We start from the raw sequence: 23826 nt of genomic DNA on the forward strand, positions 1-23826 counted from the left end.
ACTTTAGGCTACCTAGTCTACGGCGACCTGTGATCACCCCATACACTAGCACTATCCCACACCCTAGGGACAATTTATAATTTTTATTGAAACCAAAATTAGTACAAACCATGTTTGGAGTGTGGGAGGAAAGTAGAGCACCCAGAGAAAAATCACAGGGAGAACGTACAAACTCCGTACAGAGAGCACCCATAGTCAGGATCAACCCCAGGTCTCTGACGCTGTAAGTAGCAACTCTACAGCTGCGCCACTGTGCCACCTGGGAGTTACACCACCATCCTCTGTCTTCAATCACTAGAACTGTACATGGTGCTTCAAATGACACCTCAAAAAGGCATTACGTATAACAGACAAATATCTTCTGCATTCCAATCCTATGGTTGAAAGACCCATCTACAATTTACCTGCCTGAATCATAATTTCTGATCCACTCTGTATAAAACAAAGCTGTAATAATGGGAGGAAGATTGAAAGTTCCCCTTAGAAACCCGGAATGGTTGATGAACAACATTGTCAGCAGGTGGCGTTCTTTACTGAAGGGAGCCATGGAAATCCTCCAGGGCTGCAGCCAGGCATTCTCAGCAAGAAATGTAAACCAAGGACTGGAAATACCCACAGACAGAAAATCAGAGTAAACAGTAAAGATCATTGACCGGATTCATTATCTCTGTTTCTCGCTAACGTATGAGCTTTTCCAACATTTTCTGTTTTTCACTCCTGGCATGAATTTGCATGGAAGATCAAAAAGGCATTTGGACAGGTACAGGGATGGGAAAGGTTTAGAGGGATATGGATCAGGCAAGTGAGACTAGTGTAGATGGGGCATCTTGCTCGGCATGGGCAAGTTGGGCCGGAGGGTCTTTTATGACTCCACTCTATGACTCTATTTCTGTGACAATTTCCGAATGCCTGCTCATTGAAAAGCATGCCTTCTGGGTCTCCCCACACCCCTCGGCCTGCATTCTCGCCGATTATGATACTTTCTTTAGACAACAGTTAGCAGCAAACTGTGAGATATGGCAGAGATCAGCAATAGAAGCCTGGACTGATCCTGACTTCATGAAGGGAGGGTCTGTAATCAAGGTACACGTGAGGTTGTATTTAGGTTGCAGGAGGTCCCAGATATCAGTGGCTGTTCATGAACAAACGAGAACGACTTTTGCAACAGCAGTGTGGTTTAAAACATGACTACAGTTTAATTTTGCACATGGTATAATTTGGGAGAGTACAATATCAGAACAAAAATGCCTGGAAAACAGGCATCCTGCTAAAAAATGAGGAAAGAAATTTCCACGTGAGTGCAATTGCACCCAATCACATGTGCAGAATTGATCTGTTCCAAGTATACCTGTCTTTCAACAGGACAATGACTGAAAAAAACTATTTAAACCTTTGCCTGAAAAACTATTTAAACCTTTTTAGGCGAATTGCTTTTTCTGATGCAATTATTTTTTATCCCAAAACCCAGACTCCGCACATTGAAGAGTAAATAGTATAGTGACTGTATGAAAAAGAAGATTCGTTCTGGTACTTATGGATAGGAGGAGGAGAGAAATTGAGGCTGTGGCCAGAAAAAAATAGTCATGGGACAGGTATTGGCAGCTGGGACCAAGTGTCCAGCATGAGCTGGCAAGGTCCTCAGGGAGTAGTTCTCCTCTGTTTATGCCGTGGAGAAAGGCATGAAGACTGGGGAACTTGGGACAGTTAATGAAAGTGTATTGAGGACAGCATGTATGATGGTCGAGCCGGTGCCGAATGTCCTAAGGCATATGATGGTAGATACATCTCCCCAGCCTGATCAGATATATCCCAGGACGCTGTGGGAAGCTATAGAATAAATTGCAGGCTCCCTGACATGAACCATCACCAGATGCGAGAGAGGTGTTGGAAGACTGGAAGGTGGCTAATGTTGTGCTTCTATTTAAGAAGGGCTGCAAGCCCGGTGATTATTGATCAGTGAGACTAACATCTATGGTAGGCAAGTTACTGGAGAGTATTATGAACGATAAGATATATAGACATTTAGACAGACAGGAGATGATTAGGATCTGATGTTGCAGAGATGGGAGGATTATTTAAACCAAAGGAAATATCTCTGCTAAAATGATGTGGCATTGCCATGGAAATAAGCTGCTGAGTCAACTATTTGGTTGATGGCCTAATGAGGAAAGTTAGTGAGTGACAACACAAAGAAAGGAAATGAAAATGCAAAGGGCAGTTGTGAAAACTGGTGGAGGTAGAGAGCTTGCTTTGGAAGGAGAAAGGTTGAAACCAGAAGTGTGGGAAACAGATGAGATGTGGTTCAGGGCTCTGTCAGTTATGGTAGAGGAGAAGCCATGGTTCACGAAGAACGAAAACATTTCAGAGGCACCTCTTTGCATAGTTCCATCATTGGAGTCAATATAACAGGTACAACAGAGGCGGCACTGTGGCACAGCGCCTGCAGCGCCGGAGACACGGGTTCGATCTTGACTATGAGTGGGTGGGTTTTCTTCGAGATCTTCGGTTTCCTCCCACACTTCAAAGACGTACAGGTTTGTAGGTTAATTGGCTTGGTGTATGTGTAAATTGTCCCTAGTGTTAATTTGCGGGGATCACTGGTCGGCGCGGACTCAGTGGGCCGAAGGACCTGGTTCTGCGCTGTATCGCTAAACTAAACTAAACTAAAGATAAGAACTGGGAGATTCCTTACAGGAGGCAGGATGGGAGGACGTATGGTTAAGAAAGCTGTGATAATCTGTGGGCAAGCAATGGATGTTTGCCACTATCCCAGCCCCTGAGATGAAGACAGGGAGAAGACAAGCCTCTGATCTCTCTCCACAGACCTGCCCGACCTGCATGAGTGTTTGCAGTATCTTTGTACCATTTTCTGATCTCCAGCATTGTTCCAATTTCCAAAAAGTACTACATTTTGAGATGAGTAATTGTTTGCTTGAACTTTCCATTTCATATCTGTTAAGTAAACCTTTCTTTATAAAGTGAGCAGAATCTTTACTGAATTTCATTGTTTCATGCTGCATTTCTAAACTAAACTAAATAAAAAGGTTGAACTGAATAAAATTATAATAACAAAGTTCTCTGAAAGAATAATTTAAATACAATTTCCCCACATTACTTTCAAATGATTTGAATCAGTTAACATGGTGCCAAAGGGAATAATTATCAGTTTAGATGAAAAGCAAACTGTTAAAAACCTGCCTGTTTTATTCCTTTAAAATTTCCAGTTTCTTTACATCGCTCTATTTCAATCACCTTGATAACTGAATTTCTCTTTACTCTCTTTACATCCAAGGTTCCTGATATTAAGGAGAAACTGAAGATGGTGAAGAAGTTCTGGTCCACTCTGCCTTACACACTCTGTAATATTGATAAAGTGACATCTAGTGTGTCTGATGAAGAAGAATGCTGGAATGGACACACCAAAGGCAGGTGAGATGTAGTGGAGAACACCTTCCCTTCTTATTAGCATTAAGAAATGGCATCTGGCATTTGATTCCTCCTAATTTACAAACAGATTGCATTAGGGGTTGTTGGCAGCTGCTGAACATTGCTAGTGTAAGGATGGTGTTGGGAATTGTCAAATGTGCAATGTTACTACAATAAATCTTGGGTGAGCCAACTAGATTCACCTTGAAAATGCTTGGTGATGACAATGTTATTTCAGGAAAATAATGCGATTCAAGTTACAACTCCTTGTTTCTTTCAGCCATTTATTCCCTATTTTAACTCGGTGATTGAGCCAAAATAAACTTCAAGTTAATTCGCAACTTACACAATCTACCATGCCCCATCTACACTAGTCCCACCTGCCTGCTTTTGGCCCAACTATTATTATTATTGCACAATATTTGTTTCTTTATTGGGTATATGTGCATGTGTAGATATATACACTGAACTTTTTCTCCCGTTATGTACTCTGTATGCATATTCTGTTGTGCTGCAGTAAGTAAGAATTTCACTGTCCTATCTGGGACACATGAAAATACATGGGTGAAATGTCTCTAGCTCCATTAGTACACTTGTAATGAAATCCCAGCTGATTCAAATGCTTCAAGATGGTGGAGAGGACTAAAGAACTGTAAAATAATTAAGGGTAAGAAGAAGGAGGACACACAACCAATGCTCTGCACAACAATCTAGTCAGCTCCATTGCACCATTGCTTCCCTTTGGTCCTGCAACTAATTTTCTTTCAGATGCCATTATAATTCCTTTTTGAAGCCACGATCATATATATATATAGGTTATTAACACATACCATCAGTGAGCTCCAGTTCATATCTACTCTCTATATCTACATGTTTTTCTGCTCATACAGTCAGCAGAAAGACTATACATCATGACTGCAATTGAGCCATCCACAGTGTACAGATACAGGATAACTGGAATAACATTTAGTGCAAGATAAAGTCCAGTAGAGTCCAACTAAAGATATTCCGAGGGTCCCCAATGAGGTAGATGGTGGCTCAGGACCGCTCTCTAGTTGGTGATAAGATGGTGCCGTTGCCTGATAATAGCTGGAAAGAAATTGTCCCAGAATCTGCAGGTATGCAGGGAAGGAAGCAGACTGCTGCCCAGATAGCTAAAATGAGATCAGGATAGCCAACACCTTTCACTCATCACTTTGAAGCCCATCATTATATTGTACACTTCAAAATAATCTCAGATTTTCATGCCTGTTTTTTATTGACGATAGTATAAAACAGTTAAAAACAAGTTAGCTGGAATAAAAGAGTAAAGTGATTTCATGGTCCTTGATTGTTATAACTTGTTTCATCCTTAATCTGCTTCAACAACCTCTTTAATTTTTATAATCTTTTTAATGTGCACTGACATGGTGATGGATGGTTGTGAATAGCATTTGTAGTTTTATCTGTAATTAGAACCCTGTTTTACAATGTTATATAAATGTGTGTTTAATTAAGTTTGTTTAAATATATTATATTAACAATAAATTAAGGTGCAAACTTTCTGAAAACATTACCATTTTCTATATTAAATATCATGGGAAGAAGGTACAGGAGCCTGAAAACTGTAACGTCCAGATACAGGAACAGCTTCTTCCCTTCAGCCATCAGGCTATTAAACGCGACAACAGATAAGCTCTGGACTACAATAGACTATTATTATTATTGCACTATAATTGTTTGTTTATTGAGTATGTGTGTATATATATACTGTTATGTACTATGTTTACATATTCTGTTCTGCTGCAGCAATTAAGAATTTCATTGTTCTACCTGGGATATAGGACAATAAAACACTCTTGACTTGTCTCTTGACAACGAGCAGCAGATTTACCATTGTAACATATTTTGTTAAGTCAATGATATATGTAATAATATTCCATCTAAATTGTTTGATAATAGTGGAGATGTGAACATTTATTTGATATAATGACCCCATTTCTTCTGATTTGACTTTTCCAGAGAGTAGGCTGCATTTTTAATCAAATAAAATAATACCATAAGAATACTGGTTCATTATAACCAAATTATAACATTTCGATTTATTAATAAATACAATATTTAAATTATATTTTCATTCCATAAAGAGGAATTAGCGTTCGAACTAATGTGGTTGGTCACTAGTTAATCAAAGTGCTCTGTAATCTTGAGTGATATTTTACGGTAATTTAAATCTGCAGGTACTTGCCTGAAGTTATGAATGACGGTCTGACTAATCAGATTAACAACCCAGAAGTAGAGGTGGATATCACTAGACCGGACACAATGATTCGCCAGCAAATCATGGCGCTTCGAGTGATGACTAACAAACTAAGAAATGCTTATAATGGAAATGATGTAAACTTCCAAGATTCAGGTAAGCATAATCTTCTCACAAACAAGAGTAAATGAGAGGTTTTATGGTAAATGGGAACCTTCAAGTTTCTATTGTCAACTGGGCGGCCACTGTGGCGCAGCGGTAGAGTTGCTGCCTAACAGCACTTGCAGCGCCGGAAACCCTACGGGTGCTGACTGTATGGAATTTGTACGTTCTACCCGTAACGGGTGGATTTTCTCAGAGATGTTCGTTTTCCTCCCACACTCCAAAGATGTACAGGTTTGCAGGTTAATTGGCTTGGTGTATGTGTAAATTGTAGCTAGTGTGTGCAGGATAGTGTTAATGTGCAGGGATCGCTGGTCGGTGCGGACTTGGTGGGCTGAAGGGCCTGTTTCCACACTGCATCTCTAAAACTAAAACTAATAACTCCTTGCTCTTTTCAAGGGTTCCAAAGACTATGTAATGCATATGTGTAATAAATAGAGGTTTTAAAAAAAATTGAATTGAAAGATACAATGTGGAAACTGACTCGTCAGCCACCATGTGCACACCGGCCATCAAACACCCTTCACACTAGTACTACTTCTTCTTTCGTGTGGCGTGCGCAGCCTAAAGTTGTAGGCCAACTTGTTCTATTTGATCTTCCATTTGTGCACGTCGAGTTGATTGCATTAGTCGAAACAGGGCGGACCACGTGAAGGTTGCAATCTTCCACCCCACTAGTTCTACGATACCCCACCATCATGTCCACCACTTAAACCAAACCTGTATTTGAATGGAACCGCATGTTCCAAATATGAAGTCTGTTGAGATCACGTATTCCAACACTCAATATACACCAATATTCCAATAAATGGATTTTAAAGCAGTATTTACAGTGCATTCAAAAAGTATTCAGACACCTTCACTTTTTCCACATTTTGTTACGTTACAGCCTTATTTTAAAATTGATTAAATTCATGTTTTAATCATCGATCTACACACAATACCCTAAGATGAAGAAGCGAAGATAGGTGTTGAGAAATTTTTGCAAAGTAATTAAAAAGAAATAACTGAAATATCACATTTACATAAGTATTCAAACCCTTTGCTATGACACTCAAAATTGAGCTTAGGTTCATCCGGTTTCCATTGATTATCCTTGAGATGTTTCTACAAATTGATTGGAGTCCACCAGTGGTAAATTAAATTGATTGGACATGATTTGGAAAGGCACACACCTGTCTATATAAGGTCCCACAGTTGATAGTGCATGTGGGAACAAAAACCAAGCCATGAAGACAAAGGAATTGTCCGTAGACCTCTGATACAGGATTGTGTCGAGAAACAGATCTGGGGAAGGGTATAAAACAATTTGTGCAGCATTGCAGGTCCTGAAGAGCACAGTGACCTCCGTCATTCTTAAATGAAAGAACTTTGGAACCACAAGAACTCTTCATAGAGCTGGCCGCCCAGCCAAACTGAGCAATTGGGGGAGAAGGGCCTTGGTCAGGGAGGTGACCAAGAACCCGATGGTCACTCTGACAGAGCTCCAGAGTTCCTCTGTGGAGATGGGAGAACCTTCCAGAAGGACAACTGTATCTGCAGCACTCCACCAATCAGGCCTTTATGGTCGAGTGGCCAGATGGAAGCCACTTCTCAGTAAAAGGCACATGACAGCCTGCTTGATACACCTAAAGGATTCCCAGACCATGAGAAACAGGATTCTCTGACCACGTGAAACCAAGATTGAACTCTTTGGCCTAAATGTCAAGCGTCACATCTGGAGGAAACCATGCACCGCTCATCACGTGCCAATACCATACCTACGGTGAAACATGTTGGTGGCAGCATCATGCTGTGGGGATGTTTTTCAGCAGCAGGAACTGGGAGACTAGTCAGGATCGAGGGAAAGATGAACGGAGCAAAGTACAGAGGACCTCAAACTGGGGCTGAGATACACCTTCCAACAGGACATCGACCCTAAGCACACAGCCAAGACAACGCAGGAGTGGCTTTGTGACAAGTCTGTGAATGTCCTTGAGTGGCCCAGCCAGACCCCAGACTTGAACCCGATCGAACATCTCTGAAGGGACCTAAAAATAGCTGTGCATCGACGCTCCCCATCCAACCTGACAGAGCTTGAGTGGATCTACAGGGAAGAATGGGAGAAATCACCCAAATACAGGTGTGCCAAGCTTGTAGCGTCATACCCAAGAAGACTTGAGGTTGCAATTGCTGCCAAAGTTGCCTGAACAAAGTTCTGAGTAAACGGTCTGAATACTTATGTAAATGTGATATTTCAGTTATTTATTTTAAATTACTTTGCAAATTAGTTTCTAAACATCTGTTTTCATTTTTTTATTATGAGGTATCTGTATAGATTGATGATTAAAAAAATAATGTCATCCATTTTAGAATAAGTGTAACATAACAAAATGTGGAAAACATGAAGGGGTCTGCATACTTTCTGAATGCACTTAGTATTTTCAGTGGGGATCTGGATCTAGGTGGCAGGGGAATGTGAAGGAGTGGAAGATCATAAATTCACTGGGGAAGATATATGGCTGCATTTCTATGACATTGAGAATGTGCTGCTATGAACTGAAAAATAAGCAAATACAATACCTCCCTGGGCCGAGAAACTAGGTGTTAACGTACACCTATGTCTGAGGAACCTAACAGAACTTGTCTGGAATAGAACAGAGACGGAGCTTCCTGGTAATATTTGCAACTGGATTGAAGTTATAGAGTCAAAGAATGATAGGACAACATCGATCAGTCCACCTTGTCCATGCCGACCAAGTTGGTATTCGACACTGATCCCATTTGCCTGCATTTAGCCCATATCTCTCTAAACCATTCAAATTATCTTTTGAATGGTGTAATTGTATCCACTTCCTCTTGTGTCTTCCTCTGGCAGCTCGTTCCAGATACGAATTATCATCTGAGTGAAAACATTGCTGCTGTGATCCCTCTTAAATTTCTCCTTGCGTATCTTATGCCTATGCCCTCTAGTTTTTTAATCTCCTACCCTGGGGGAAAAAAGACCATTCACTTTATCAATATCCCTCATAATTTTGCACACCTCAACAGGTTCACCCCTCAGCCTATCCAACCTCGCCCTGTAACATAAGCCTTCAAGTCCAGGTAATATCCTGGTGGATCTCTTTGATAACATTTTCAACAATTACATCTTTATTGTAGCTGGCTGACCAGAACTGCACATATTATTCTAAGATGGTTTCACTAATGACGTGTACACCTGCACATGATGTTCAAACTTTTGTACTCAATACCCTTCCCAATGAAGATAAGCATGCTATATATCTTTGCCACGCAATTCCACTTATTCACCACTTTTAGGGAACCATGTGCCTATAATCCAAGGTAGACAAAAATGCTGGAGAAACTCAGCGGGTGCAGCAGCATCTATGGAGCGAAGGAAATAGGCAAGGTTTCAGGCCGAAACCCTTCTTCAGACTGATGGAGGGGGAGGGGGGTGGGTAGAAGAAAGGAAAAAGGTAGAGGAGGAGCCCAAGGGCTGAGAGAAACCTGAGAAGGGGAGGAGACAGCAAGGGCTATCGGAATTGGGAGAATTCAATGTTTATACCACTAGGGTGCAGACTGCCCAAGCGGAATATGAGATGCTATTCCTCCAATTTCCGGTGGTGCTCACTCTGGCCATGGAGGAGGCCCAGGACAGAGAGGTCGGACACGGAATGGGAGGGGGAGTTGAAGTGCTGAGCCACCAGGAGGTCAGGTTGGTTAAAGCGGACCGAGCGGAGGTGTTCGGCGAAACGTTCGCCAAGCCTACTCTTGGTCTCACCGATGTTGATCAGCTGACATCTAGAGCAATGAGTGCAATAGATGAGATTGGTGGAGATGCAGGTTTTATAGTGGATGTCGGTCAGAAATCTATCACCTGCGATGGAGATAGTGAGGTCAAGAAAAGGTAGGGAAGTGTCGGAAATGGTCCAGGTGTAGTGGGTGGGTGCAGGAGGTAGCACCAAAACAATCGTCGATGTAGCGGAGTTAGAGGTCGGGGATGGGGCCCTGGTACGCCTCGACAAAGAGGCAGGCATGGCTGGGGCCCATGCGCATGCCCATAGCTAAGCCTTGTATTTGGAGGCAATGGGAGGAGTCAAATGAGAAGTTATTGAGGGTAAGGACCAACTCCGCTAGGCGGAGGAGAGTATCAGTGGATGGGTATAGGTTGCTTCTCCGGTCAAGGAAGAACCGGAGGGCTTTGAGACCATCCTGGTGGGGGATGGAGGTATAGAGTGACTGGACGTCCATGGTGAAGATGAGGGAATGGGGGCCTAGAGAATGGAATGCTCGGAGACGACGGAGAGTGTCTGAGGTGTCTTGAACATAGGTAGGGGGGGATTTAACCAAGGTGGATAGGATGGAGTCAAGGAATGTGGAAATGAGTTTGGTAGGGCACGAACAGCCAGAGACAATGGGTCTACCGGGACAGTCAGGTTTGTGGATTTTGGGGAGAAGATATAATTGGGCCGTGCGGGGCTGGGGAACGATGAGGTTGGAGGCTCGGGGTGGCAGGGTGCCGGAGTTAATGAAGTTGGTGATGGTGCTAGAGATAGTGGCCTGGTGCTCGTCAGTGGGGTCATGGTCCAGGGGTAAGTAGGAGGAGGTGTCTGAGAGTTGGCGCGTGGCCTCAGCATTGTAGAGATCGACGCGCCAGACTAACCCCTTGTCGGTGGGTTTGATAACCCAGTCTGGGTTGTTGCGGATGGCAGTACGTTCAGGGAAGGAGAGATTGGAGTAGGACAGGGGAGTGGAGAAGTCGAGGCGGTTGATGTCGCGACGGCAGTTTTGGATAAAAAGTTCTAAAGCCGGAAGGCCATGAGGGGAGGTCCACGATGAGGAGGAAATGGTGAATGCAGCAAATATAATTTTCCAATATCTTAACAGTACCCCAAAACAGAAAACATTGAGAAATATTTAAATCTATATTCAAGAACAAAAGCAGAAAAGACACGCAAAGCAATCTAATCAATCTTAAACTCAATTTTGGAATATATCAAGAGTTAATACTTTGCGCACATTTGTGGGGTAATTGAAGATTGTGGGTTGATGTGCCATTATTTCCTTTTAAAGTTAAGAAGAAGCAAGTTAAGGGTTTCCTAATCAGATGAGGTATCCTGCTGTTGATAAGTACCTCAATTTATGCAATGCCTTTCACAACCTCGGGGCAACATAAAACACTCTACAGCAATAAGGCAATTTTTGAGGAGTAATAGTGATCATAATGTAAAGAATACAGCAGCCAGTTTGGGCACAGTGAGCCCCTATAAACTAGTATTCTAATTGTGACCAGGTAATCATTTTTTGTGATGTTGGTTCGGGATTAAATATTGAACGTCTTCAAGGGTAGTTTTCTTTCCCTAGTTCAAAACTGTACTATAGGATAATTCGATACACCTTAAAGTGTAGATGTAGTTTAGTTTAGTTTAGTCTAGTTTAGAGATATAGCATGGAAACAGGCCCTTCAGCCCACCAGCGATCCCCATACATTAATACTACCCTGCGCACACTAGGGAGGATTTTACATTTATACCAAGTCAATTTACCTACATACCTCTATGTCTTTGGAGTGTGGGAGGAAAGTGACCTTGGAGAAAACCCACGTAGTCACGGGAAGAACGTACAAATTCCGTACAGACAGCACCCATTGTCAGGAACGAACCCGGGTCTCTGGTGCTGCAAGCGCTGTAAGGCAGCTACTCTGCCACCGTGTGGCTCTAGTTAACATTTTCACTCGGAGGTTGGTAGGTATATAGAATGAGCTACCAGAGGAGGTAGTGGAGACAGGTACTACAACAGAATTTAAGAGACACTTGTGCTGGCACATGGATAGGAAAGGTTTAAAGGGATAGGAGCCATAGCTGATACTGCATGTTCACATGGTGTGATTTAATTGGCTAAATCAGATGCACCATAGTGTTAAAAGCAAGATCAGTCCTCCAAATTAGGATGGCAAGAGAGTTCTGGAAGTTGGTGTTGGGTTGGTGTGTATTGGAGTAGGTAAGGGGTGAGTCCATAACAATCCTATAAAAGGAAAATTCATATTTTAAATCGCTTCTTCAGTTTCACAAATCTAGAATCTGGCCCCTTCTCCACTGTCGGAGCTGATGTGATTAACTGATCAGGTGCTTTCCTTAGTAGCTGGAATTGCTGACTATATCAGGAGATAACATAGTCAGCAATTTCACACCATGCTCTTTAAGAAAAAACAAAGTGCTGGAGGAACTCAATTGGCATCTGTGTAGGGAGATGGATAGATGATGTTTCTGGTCGGGGCCCTTCTTCAGACTGTAGTTTTTTAGGAAGTTGTTCTGATTAAATAGTTAATTTTAACTAGATCCTTTTTTCTTTTCAGTTGAAGAGGCAAGTGGCTCGGGCAGTGGTAGTGGCTGCATCGATGAAATGTGTCCTCAGGACTTGGACTTCTCAACCACTGAGGCTCCACCAGGGCCCAAGAAGAATGAGCCTATAGGCTCCGCAGCAGTCGGACCCTGCCTGCATTGGCTGACCATATTTGGCACCTTTCTACTCCTGGTACTACAAAGACAGTGGAGATAATCAGTGGCATGCAATAGAGACACTAAAGGACAAGCACCATTTTCCTTTTGGATATGTCCATCAAACACACAGCTCCATCTTGGAACCGTACCAGTTTTAAAGCAGAAAGGAATACTGCAGCCTGCTGCCATTTTACCCAAAGACACCAGGTGCCATTCAGGTACAGTCTACCAGTGCAAGATTGCTTTATCCTCACTCAGACCTCACATAAAAAGAAACGGTTACTTGACTGTCATTGGGATTATTTCCAGATTCATCTTCCTTTCTGCTTATGTTATGCATCAAATAATAATGACCTTCTATAAAGAAATTTGGTTTAAGTAAGATTTTAATATCTACGTTCTACCTTTACAGTTACCACAAAGTTAAAATATGCTGCAAAATGTCCTGGATAATATGTTTATCTATCGTATCTCTACAGTGACTTATCAATGAACAATGAAGTTCAGTTACGGCAGTAGCTAAATGATTCATGAATGCTGGTAGTTTAATAGCACAGTTCGCCTCATCCATCTAATAACTGTATTCAGTTGTCCCCGTAGAAAACATGAACAAAGAAGATTGGTGGTCATGTGCATTTAAAATTAGCTATAAACAATGGGAATATTTGGAGTATTGTGGAACGTACAGAACAAGCAACTACACAAACATTAGTCATCACAATTGCGCACAGGTGAAAGATATATGTTTTCGAATGAAGACCGATAGGATTTACTAATGTATAAGTAATAAGAAGATGAGTCATGCTGTTAATCACAACAGAAGAAAGATTCAGGAAGATTATGAGCTCTGACCTTCGTGTTGAAGTGTATGATTAGCTTCTCTTACCTGAATTTTTGCTACTGATTTTGATTGTGAGAAGGGTCATACTAGTGTGCCTAATTTTCCCACATGCTCCTCCATTTGCTTGTTGCTCCATGTCTTCTTAATAAGATCCCTAAAAGGTTAGAATCCTGCAAAGTGCTAGGATAAGCCATTTGAGAAACTCCAAAAAGAAAGTGAATCTATAATTTTATTTTCAATTTTTCATTCTGGCACTAGTCATCTGTTGCTACATCAAAACATAAATAATTCAAAGTATTAGCTCAGGGTTCAAATGTGATTGCATTATCTGCATGTTATTATATCACCAATGCTCAGCACAAGGACAGCCCCGGAACATTTAAATTGTTGAAACACCAGTTTTCAATGCAATTGTGAATGGCTATTGTGTGCACCACTCCCATCGAACAAGAGTGCCTGACATTTGCATGGGTTTATTCTACATTCTGTGACAGAGGTACATCTGTAATAATGAGTAGACAACTTCAGTACCTATTATGTGGTCGGAATAAGAATTCTGGAGCTATGAAGTCACGGCATTAAAGATAAAAATAAAAATGTATGCCCTTCAGTACTTTGAACACATTATGGAGCGTTCACAATGTTCCTGATGTGAAGTTGATAACCTAGCTTGGGGAAAATGTGCTGAACCAAAGAACATTTTTAAAGTCAGATTATTCTGAACATAATTGCATTTTACTTACTTCAAAAACAAATTAAAGATGGTGCAATTAAGTGGTATTTTTGTGGGTAAACTATGATCATTAATTCATTAATCTCCTGAATGCATCTGCAGTCATTCTCCTGGAACAATTCTGGATATATTTTATGGAGCTCCATTATTGTGCTATGAAATTTAAGAATAAAATGAAACAGGGCATTTCACTCATTGTACCTGCACCATACATTTAAAGTTTTCCATTATTTCCACTCCTTTCTTTCCCAATAGCCCTGCACATATTTATTGTCCGAGTACAATTCTATTCTGAAGTTACTATTGATGTTTGTCCCATTACCCTTTTGGATAGTCTATTCCTAATTATTAAAACTAATTTTCACCAGCTTTGTCAGTTACATTAAATCTTTGTTCCATCAGTACAGACCTTGCTGTGAGTGGAAAGAGTAAACAGAAATTTCATTGAATTAATGAAACCAAATTTCAAAAGCACAATGTATCACATATATATCCCACTATAACATGATTAATGCTATCAGACTAAGCATTCAGCACGTATGACCAAGGGTAAATTTCTACCCTAGTTTTGCCATATATTTACTGTCAAAATCTTTCACAATATTGAACTTTTAATAAGCATTTTTTCCAGCCATGGAGCAAATGGATTTAAATATTGTGATTCAAACAATGCTTCTATTTTTAAAAAAAAGCTATATAATCCTATTATTCAAATACATAAATACAGTAAATCATACTTGCAGCCTAAATTTGGATGGCATCATAGTTGGGTACAGTTCAATCATGGGTGGATGAGGCCAAGAACATAATTGGTATAATAGCCTATTACATACTTAGTTACTAAATTCTATCTTTAAAACATAGCCAAAAGGGAAAAATTACCTGGTAAATCCAGTGAGATGGATACTTTTGGGTGTGGATTTCCTTCTGTGCATTGGATTCAGTGATTTAATTGGATTTATTTAAAGCAGTCATATTCCAAATTTGACAATAAAATGATTTGGAAATGCCCATCTCCTGTGAGACTTGCAATTAAAAAAAATCAAATATCGGGTGACAAATTGAATTCCAATTAACACTTTATGATAAATTGAACAATTGAATCAAAACTAAGGCTGGAAAGAGTAATAGCTTGGTGAATATACAATAATATATGAAGTGGAATTTTGGAAAAAGAACCATCCAATTTTTAAGATTGATTACTAGAACATTGAGAACAAATCAAGAAATAATAGTAGGCAAATGTTTCCTAAACTGTTTTTCTTTCCTGTGCTCTTGGAAATGTAGAATGGCAGCAAGTTTAAGCATTATGTGGGATAAAAGTTTAGAAATTTATCAGCAATCACTTGTTGTATTCCATTTATATCCTTTATTAATATCCATTATTATTTAACAATAAGCAAATGACATTCCATATCCTAAGTTTTTTTTTAATGGAAACAACTTTTTAATGGAAATACCTTTTTAAATTGACTTAATTAGACATACTTCTGATTTATTTAAAAATAAAAATTAACCTTTTATTGAATTTTTTTTGCATTCTTAAAACATGGACCATAAAATAGTACAGCACAGTTATGGGCCCTTCAGCCCCCAATGTTTGTGTTGAACATGATGCCAAATTAAACTCATCTCATGTGCCTCCACATGATCTATATCCCATCTACTCTCTGCATTTCCATATGCCTGTCCAAAACCCTCTTAAACACCACTACCATTCCCCCTACCACCTCTGGCAATGCCGTCCAGGCCCCCAGCACTCTCTGTGTAAAAATCTTGCCCTGCACATCTCCATTAAAGTTTTCTCTTCTCACTTTATTCCATCTAATATTGGACATTTTCCACCTTGGGAAAAAGATTCTGACTCTCTACCCTATCTATGCCTCTCATAATTGTATACACTTAATCATAGAGACATTTGTGTAAACGTGTTGTCCCTCAGGTTCTTATTAAATCTTTCCTCATCACCTTAAAGCTAGGTCCTCTGGTTCTTGATCCCCTACTCTGGCTAAAAGACTCTGTACATTTGCCCTATCTATTCCCCTGATGATCTCATACTCATCGATAAGATCACTCCTCATCCTCCTGCTCTCCAAGGAATAAAGTCCTAACCTGCTCCACTTCTCCCTTTAGCCCAGGCCCTCAAGTCCTGGCAACATGATCATATATCTTCTCTACACTCTTTCCAGCTTAACAACATATTTCCTATAACAGGGTGACCAAAACTGACCACAACACTCCAAATGTGGCCTAACTAATGTTTTGTACAGCTATAACCTAACCTTCCAACTTCTATACTCAATACTCTGATGGTGAAGGCCAATGTGCCAATGTGCCAATGGCCTTCTCGACCATCCTATCTACCCGTGACTCCACTTTCAAGGAATTATGTACCTGCACTCCTAAATCCCTCTGCTGTACAACACTCACCAGCACTCTACCATTCACTATGTAGGTCTTCCCCTGTTAAATTTCCCAAAATGCAACACCTCACACTTATCTTGGCTATCATTGCTATCTACAATACCACCCACTTTAGTGTCATCTGCAAACATACTAATCATGCCTTGTATGTTTTCATCCAAACCATTGATATAGATGACAAACAACAATGGGCCCAGCACCGAAGCCTGATGTACACTACTAGTTAAAGGCCTCCAGTCCGAAAAACATCCTTCCACCATCACCATCTTTCTTTCATGAAGCCAATTTCCTACCCAGGTGGCTAGCTCTCATTGGATGCCATGATCCAACCTTCCAGAGCAATCTACCAAGCTGAATCTGGTCAAATGCCTTGCTGAAATCCACATATACAAGCACAACTCTCCCCTCATCAACTTTTTTGGTTACATCTCCAAAAAACTCAATCAAGGTTCATGAGACATGATCTCTTATGTACAAAACTGAGCTGACTTTCCCTAATCAGCCCCTGTCTATCTAAATTCATGTATATCTTATCAGCCAGAGTACTCTCTAGTAACTTTCCGACCACAGATGTTACGACACACTGGCCTGTAGATTTGAGGCTTTCTCTTGTAGCCCTTTGTAAAGAAGACCACAACATTTTCCACCCTCTTGTCTTCAATAGAGGAACATCATTTGCCACCATCCAGTCTTCAAGTCTTTCCTCAATGTTCCAGAGAAAACAATCCAGGTCTGTCTAGCCTCTCCCTGTTGCTGAAACCCTCTATTTCAGGCAGCATTCTGTTAAACTTCATCTACACTATCTCCAAAGCCACATCTTTCCAGTAATGGGGAAACCAGAACTACACGCAATACTCTAAATGATCTTCTGAGATCAATGGGAGCATTGATCCATGGTGTCTAGTTTAGTTTGGTTTATAGATAACCACACACTAACGCTATCCTACACAGACTAGGGACAATTTACACTTATACCAAGTCAATCAATCTACAAACCTGTACGTCTTTGGAGTGTGGGAGGAAACCGGAGATCCCGGAGAAAACCCACGCAGGTCACGGGGAAAAGGTACAAATTCCATATAGACAGCACCCATAGTCAGAATCGAACCCGGGTCTCTGGCGCTATGAGGTAGCAAATCTATTGCTGTGCCACTGTATCCACGTTTCGATTTTCTAGTATACAGTTTTTATATTTTCATCAGCACAGAATAATTTAAATTGTTTTTAAGAGCAGGCTAAGTTCTCATTTGCACAGAACAGAAGTTTGATGGTTCCATTGTTTTTGTGACCACTCATGAAAACTGCTGGGCACACCACTTCACTATTATTAACATACAATTTTCTATTTATTTTAGGGGCAAAAAGTAGTGTTAATATGTCTTTGTATATGAACACACACAGAAAGATTCTTTATTATTTGTAGCAAAAGCAGAACAAATTATGAGCAGGTTTTCAATTTCAACAAAATCTTTACTACAGTTTATTGCCATTCAAGATCTAACTTAAAATTCATTAATATGAGGGAAATTGGCTGTCCTATATTCAAATATGTGTAATGTCTATGTCCAAATTAGCTATTGAAATAAATAGCCTGGTTTTGTACCCAAAAACAATTATAATATTGAAAAACTAACAGAAAGACCGATAAATCAAACAGACCTGAAAGGAATTAATATGTAAGGTGGAAGTAGCATTTTTACTGTACAAGTTATTCCTTAGGTAACACCTGTTCTGAGAATCCATTATCTACACTAGCTATTTGTTTTTTTCATTACTTATGGTTAAAGGTTTGTCAAAGCATTAATTGTGAAGGATGTAGTCTTTATTCCTTCAAATGAAGACACCAACAGTAAACATAATGTTCTTCACTTTGCAACAAAGTAATGGAATGTGATGGTTTCAAAGGCGACACAGGTTGATTGGGCTCATGAATGCTGTGCTATCCTTTTGGATTTTTGTAAAGCGTTCTGTGAGAACAAAAATCAATGTTGAGACCAAAGCCTTTGAACTTTCATCCTTCAGTATATTAGGCTCAACATATAAAGTCAAATGTGTATGTCTTTACACGCTATGCAGGTAGTGGTATAGTCTGAGAACATAGTGCAATTTTTAGTTATTTCACATTGTCATTAGCGGTAAAATACCTCTCTTCACTTTTCTCATTGATAAAGTTGATATGAGTAGGAAGCTCTTTTCCGTGCCTTATACTCAAATCAATGTTTTCAGTAATTTTGTTTTTAACTAATAATGTTCTGCCATATTACTAAATACAAATGTTTTGACATAAACTTGCTTGTAATCTCCATTTGGTCACATATTAGCCTTAATTTTCTAAATACTTCCTTGAACACTCAGGAAGATTGATATTTATCAAGATCTATAATATTTCTAAAATTAAAGTTTAGTATGCATTGTATTACATCATCATCAACTAATCATGATGCAGAAACTAGGTCATATGATCTATAGTTATTCTATGATGGTGAGTGAACAGCCTTAGGTTGATGATGTTTTAATTTGTTTACAGTGCACAAACTGTCATATGACCATGTAACATTATGTGATATGATATGTTATTTTCTGGTATCAAATAGTCAAATAAAGGATCCTATCATTTCAATTTGTGTCATGTAATGGGTGTGCAATTTCGTTTTACCTTTCTATCCTGTGGTTTATTTGTTCATGCATTTTGTGTTATAGTTTAATGACAGACGGGTTCTTAGACTTCATTATTGGTAAGACTTCTTCTTCTTGCGTATGGCGTGCACAGCCTAAAGTTGTTGGACAACTTGTTCTATTTGATTTTATTTGATTGTGCACGCCAGGTTGATTGCATTCGACGAAACAGGGCGGACCACGTGAAGGTTGCAATCTTCCACCCCATTGGTAAACATAGAAACATAGAAATTAGGTGCAGGAGTAGGCCATTCGGCCCTTCGAGCCTGCACCGCCATTCAATATGATCATGGCTGATCATCCAACTCAGTATCCCGTACCTGCCCTCTCTCCATACCCTCTGATCCCCTTAGCCACAAGGGCCACATCTAACTCCCTCTTAAATATAGCCAATGAACTGGCCTCGACTACCCTCTGTGGCAGAGAGTTCCAGAGATTCACCACTCTCTGTGTGAAAAAAGTTCTTCTCATCTCGGTTTTAAAGGATTTCCCCCTTATCCTTAAGCTGTGACCCCTTGTCCTGGACTTCCCCAACATCGGGAACAATCTTCCTGCATCTAGCCTGTCCAACCCCTTAAGAATTTTCTAAGTTTCTATAAGATCCCCTCTCAATCTCCTAAATTCTAGAGAGTATAAACCAAGTCTATCCAGTCTTTCTTCATAAGACAGTCCTGACATCCCAGGAATCAGTGTGGTGAACCTTCTCTGCACTCCCTCTATGGCAATAATGTCCTTCCTCAGATTTGGAGACCAAAACTGTACGCAATACTCCAGGTGTGGTCTCACCAAGACCCTGTACAACTGCAGTAGACCTCCCTGCTCCTATACTCAAATCCTTTTGCTATGAAAGCTAAGACGGAGACCATGCTTTCATTATTTTCTCCACAACCTTTGCTCCCCTTCTTGTACCATTCCTACCTCATACTCTCTTCAAGTTTATTTTTTGCAATACATTCACCGCCTACTGCCTTGACCCGTAGCCAACTGCAGGTAAGTCATAATCTTATTGAAGTGTGGTACAGGTTCAATGGTCAATCTTCCCTGAATGTACAAGTTACATATGACCATGGCAGAAAACTATGACAGTTAATGCCATCGAGTGAGGCAGCTGACATACTTTGTTCAGTCTGCTGTGGATGGCATATTTCAATACTCATATGGACTTAATAAGTGGTTCACAGGGGACAAAGATAGACTTTGACAGCTTTGAGAGTTCCAGCTTAAGCATAGATATAGGTTGAAAAATGATCATAACACATGTTGTAGAATGTTACAGTTTAGCGCCACCTCTCATCTACCTGATCTACTGTTTGTCACCTCTTTCTTGGCCATAACAGCCACAGTGTGCATTATTTGACAAAGTCTCATAGGCTTTTGTCTTTCTTGTGTTAGACTTACTTCCTTGGCATAGGAGGGTGGACACATGTCCAGCCCTTGCACCTACTGACGTTAAAGGCAACCTCATGTCCCCTTAAAAAATATACAGGCCATACCCAGATAACAAACATGTTCCGGACAGGTCCCTAAGTCATTTTTGTCCATCGGACGTAAGATCATAAAAAATCACTTAACATGGTAGCAATGAGTGAGAAACAGAGTCTCCACAGTCTTATGCTGCAACAGTCTGCTGACTCTCACTGGCATTTGGTTCCTGCACTGACCATGACATGTCTGGTCTCTGATGCCAATGTCTGCTGTGGGTCTGGGCTGCAAGTCTGGCTGCTGTCTATGACCACGTCTGGAGTTTGTACCTAAACTGTGGGTCTTGGCTGCTGTCTGTGTCTGCGCCTGGTATTTGTATCCAAACAGAGGGTGTGTCTGGGGTCTGGGCTATAAATCTGGCTGCTGTCTGTGTCAAGGCTGAGTCTGATGTTTGTCTCCAGACTGTAGGTCTGTTTGGTGTCTGGGTCTGTTTGGAGACTGATTTCCTGTAAGTCTGGCTGTGTCTGAGTCTGGAGACAGTGTGCAGTCTGTGCATCTGGGGTCAGGGCTGTAAATCTGCCTACTCCCTATCAGAATCTGAAGGTTGTGCTCAGACTGTGTGTCTGGCTGCTGTCTGTCTGGGATGTGACTGGAGTTTGTATCCAGACTGGGTGTGTATGGGGTCAGGGATGTGTCTGGCTGCTGTCTGTGTCTGGGATGAGTATGGTGTTTGTATCCAGACTGTGGATCTACAGTATCTGGTGTCTGTGCTGTAAGTCTGGCTGCTGCCTCTGCCTGGAGTTTGTGTCTAGGCTGTGTGTCCTTCCACTGTCTGGGTCAGTCTGGTGAATGGGCTGTGGGCCTGTCTGTCTCTGGGTGGGGGGGTCAGTCTGTCTCTGTCTTGTAGTTTAGTGTCTGCCACAGATGGCTGTGGAGGCCAAGTCATTGGGTATATTTAAGGTGAGCTTGACAAGATTATTGCTTAGCACAGGGGTCAGGGGTTACGGGGAGAAGGCAGGAGAATGGGTTTGGGATGGAGGAATCAGCCATGATTGAATGGCGCATGAGACTCGATGGACCGAATGGCCTACTTCTACTCATATCACTTATGAATCCTTCTACAATAATGCAAAAATATTATAGGAGCTTTTTTGCAGGGTACCCACAAATCAGGCATTCATAACACCGGGGTGGCTTGTAATTGTTTTCTATACTTGGCCAGGAAAAGGGACACCAGAATTTCATGGAACGACTGTAAAGGAATGTGGAAACATAACTGCCCCCATTGTAAGAGCCACCATTGTAAGTGCCACTGTTAATCCTGGCTAAATTGGAGCAGCTAGGACCAAAATGGGGTAACGTTTCAAGGTTGCTGGAAGATTTGGTCGACTTGGAGTTGCTCTCTGCAGAGCTGGGACAAGCTGCGATGAGATGCCAGAGTGTCTGGAGCTTAGACACAATTTGCAAGCAAAGAATGGGAATATCTGAAACCCTATCAATTAGGTGCAAAATGCATAGAATGGATTGATTAACTGCAAACCAGACATACACCTTGTAAATAATTGTATATAATATTGCAGAGTTTGACTTTGGCAAGTGTTGATTGGATGAGGTGTTGAGCCTTGTCTGGGTTTTCTGTTAATCAGGGTAAATGTTTCTTAGTTGGCTTCCTCTCGAAGTCCGTTTTGAATACAATGTTGTATCATTGGGGTTAGGGGAATTCCTGTTATGTATGGGGTTAAGCAAAATCTGTAATTAGGTTATTAAGAGACCACCCCAATGTGGTTTGGCCCCTCGAGGTCCCGGGACCTATAAAAGTCCACTATTATGAGGCTCTGCGTCGATCTTCTGGGAGAGCGCTTTGTTCTGCGTGAACATCTGGAGTGTCACTGTCTGAGCGAGGCCTAGAGGGCTTCCACAGGCAGATACGAGAATCGAACCCGCGGTGGGATAGGTACAGTGGTTGAACTGTGACGCGCTTTTGGTAAAATAAAATTTAGTTGTTTCAAGTGCTTGATTCAGTGTTTTTACTGAAACTAGACCAGGGGGAAGCTTAGAAATGAGCAATTATCACCACCATTGTGCATTTTGAACACAGCAAAATGTTTTATCGTCTGTATTGATACAAATACATCGATAGATGCTCCTGAACACATCATCAGTGATGTAACCTGGGGTCATTGGGTGTTTTGGGTCTTTCAACATCAGACACCCTCACCCAGGCGACCCAGCCATGGTTGATCAGACCACGACTTGTGTTCAGGTGGCATTCGCTCCTCCCCATGGACCTCTCCTGATCCAAAGCCATCTCAAGGCCTTCTCCGCTGCCTCTGTGGTGTTCTTGATGGCCCTTCTTCTCGCCACTCCGTTGATGCCCAGTGCACTCAAGGCTTTGTAGAGCGATTGCCCTGCAAAACCTCTGCAGCCAACCTCGATGGGCATACACCTTGCCTTCCAGCCCTTCCAGCTAGATAGTTCTATTTTTTATCTCAAACATGTCTGTGTACATGCGCACTTCTGCAAATGTAAAATCTCTAAATTAGATTATTACAACATAACCAATCCTATAATCAAAATAAGGGTCAACTCAATGGAGATAACTATCAGAGAGAAAATGCATTGTTTTGACCATAAAAATAGGTTTGGCATTTGTAATTGTGAGATTGTTTGGTGCACGATGTTTCTTTGTGTAGGAGGTAAGTGAACTAAGGATTATGAGGGCAATGGTGATGGAGAGGATTGTGGTAAAAATCAATGCTCACTGAGACATTGTTTCTCTGAGACATTGAGACACTCTGATCAAAGGTTTCACAGATATTTTATTGTCATGTTTACCAATTAAGGTACAGTGATATATGAATTTCCATACAGCCAAACTAAAACAAAGCAACAAGACACACAACTATATCAAAGTTAACATAAACATCTACCACAGCAGATTCCCCACATTCCTCACCGTGATGGAAGGCAATAAAGTCCAATCTACTTCCTCTTTATTCTCCCGCGGTCGGGGCATTCGAACTATCCATTGGAGCGGTCGAATCTCCTGTGGCTTGGAACTCTTGAATTCGGTCTCTAACCAGAGTCCATGCGCTCCACAATGTTAAAGTCCACAGGCTCCCACGGTTGGAGCTACCGAAGTCGGTCTCCAACAAAGGCCGCCAATTCCTCGATATTAGGCCGCAGTGCGGACGGAGATACAATACTGAAAAAAAAATCACATTTCCGTCGAGGTAAGAGATTAAAAAAAGTTTCCACCAACCCCCACCCCCCCACATAAGACAAGCTAAAGAACACCAAAAGCATACATTTAACACAAACTATTAAAACAACAAAGAAGGAAGGGACAGACAGACTGTTGTCGAGGTTGCCATTGCAGGCGCCACACGGTGTATCAGAGATATTGACTGATACATGTACG

General features: G+C 41.1%; 1 protein-coding gene across 1 annotated transcript in view; it reads left to right on the top strand.

The window, feature by feature from the left end:
- LOC129698002 (glypican-6-like) overlaps window positions 1-18927 on the top strand; it is a 738013-nt gene extending 719086 nt beyond the window's left edge. The window contains exons 7-9 of the mRNA XM_055636811.1: window positions 3293-3429; window positions 5646-5821; window positions 12165-18927. Of these exons, the coding sequence (XP_055492786.1) occupies window positions 3293-3429; window positions 5646-5821; window positions 12165-12367 (516 nt within the window). The 3' untranslated portion in view covers window positions 12368-18927. The remainder of the gene's footprint in view (window positions 1-3292; window positions 3430-5645; window positions 5822-12164) is intronic.
- The last annotated feature ends 4899 nt before the right edge of the window (window positions 18928-23826 follow it).

The sequence above is a fragment of the Leucoraja erinacea genome, chromosome 6 (assembly GCF_028641065.1).
Source record: "Leucoraja erinacea ecotype New England chromosome 6, Leri_hhj_1, whole genome shotgun sequence".
Classification (NCBI taxonomy): domain Eukaryota; kingdom Metazoa; phylum Chordata; class Chondrichthyes; order Rajiformes; family Rajidae; genus Leucoraja; species Leucoraja erinaceus.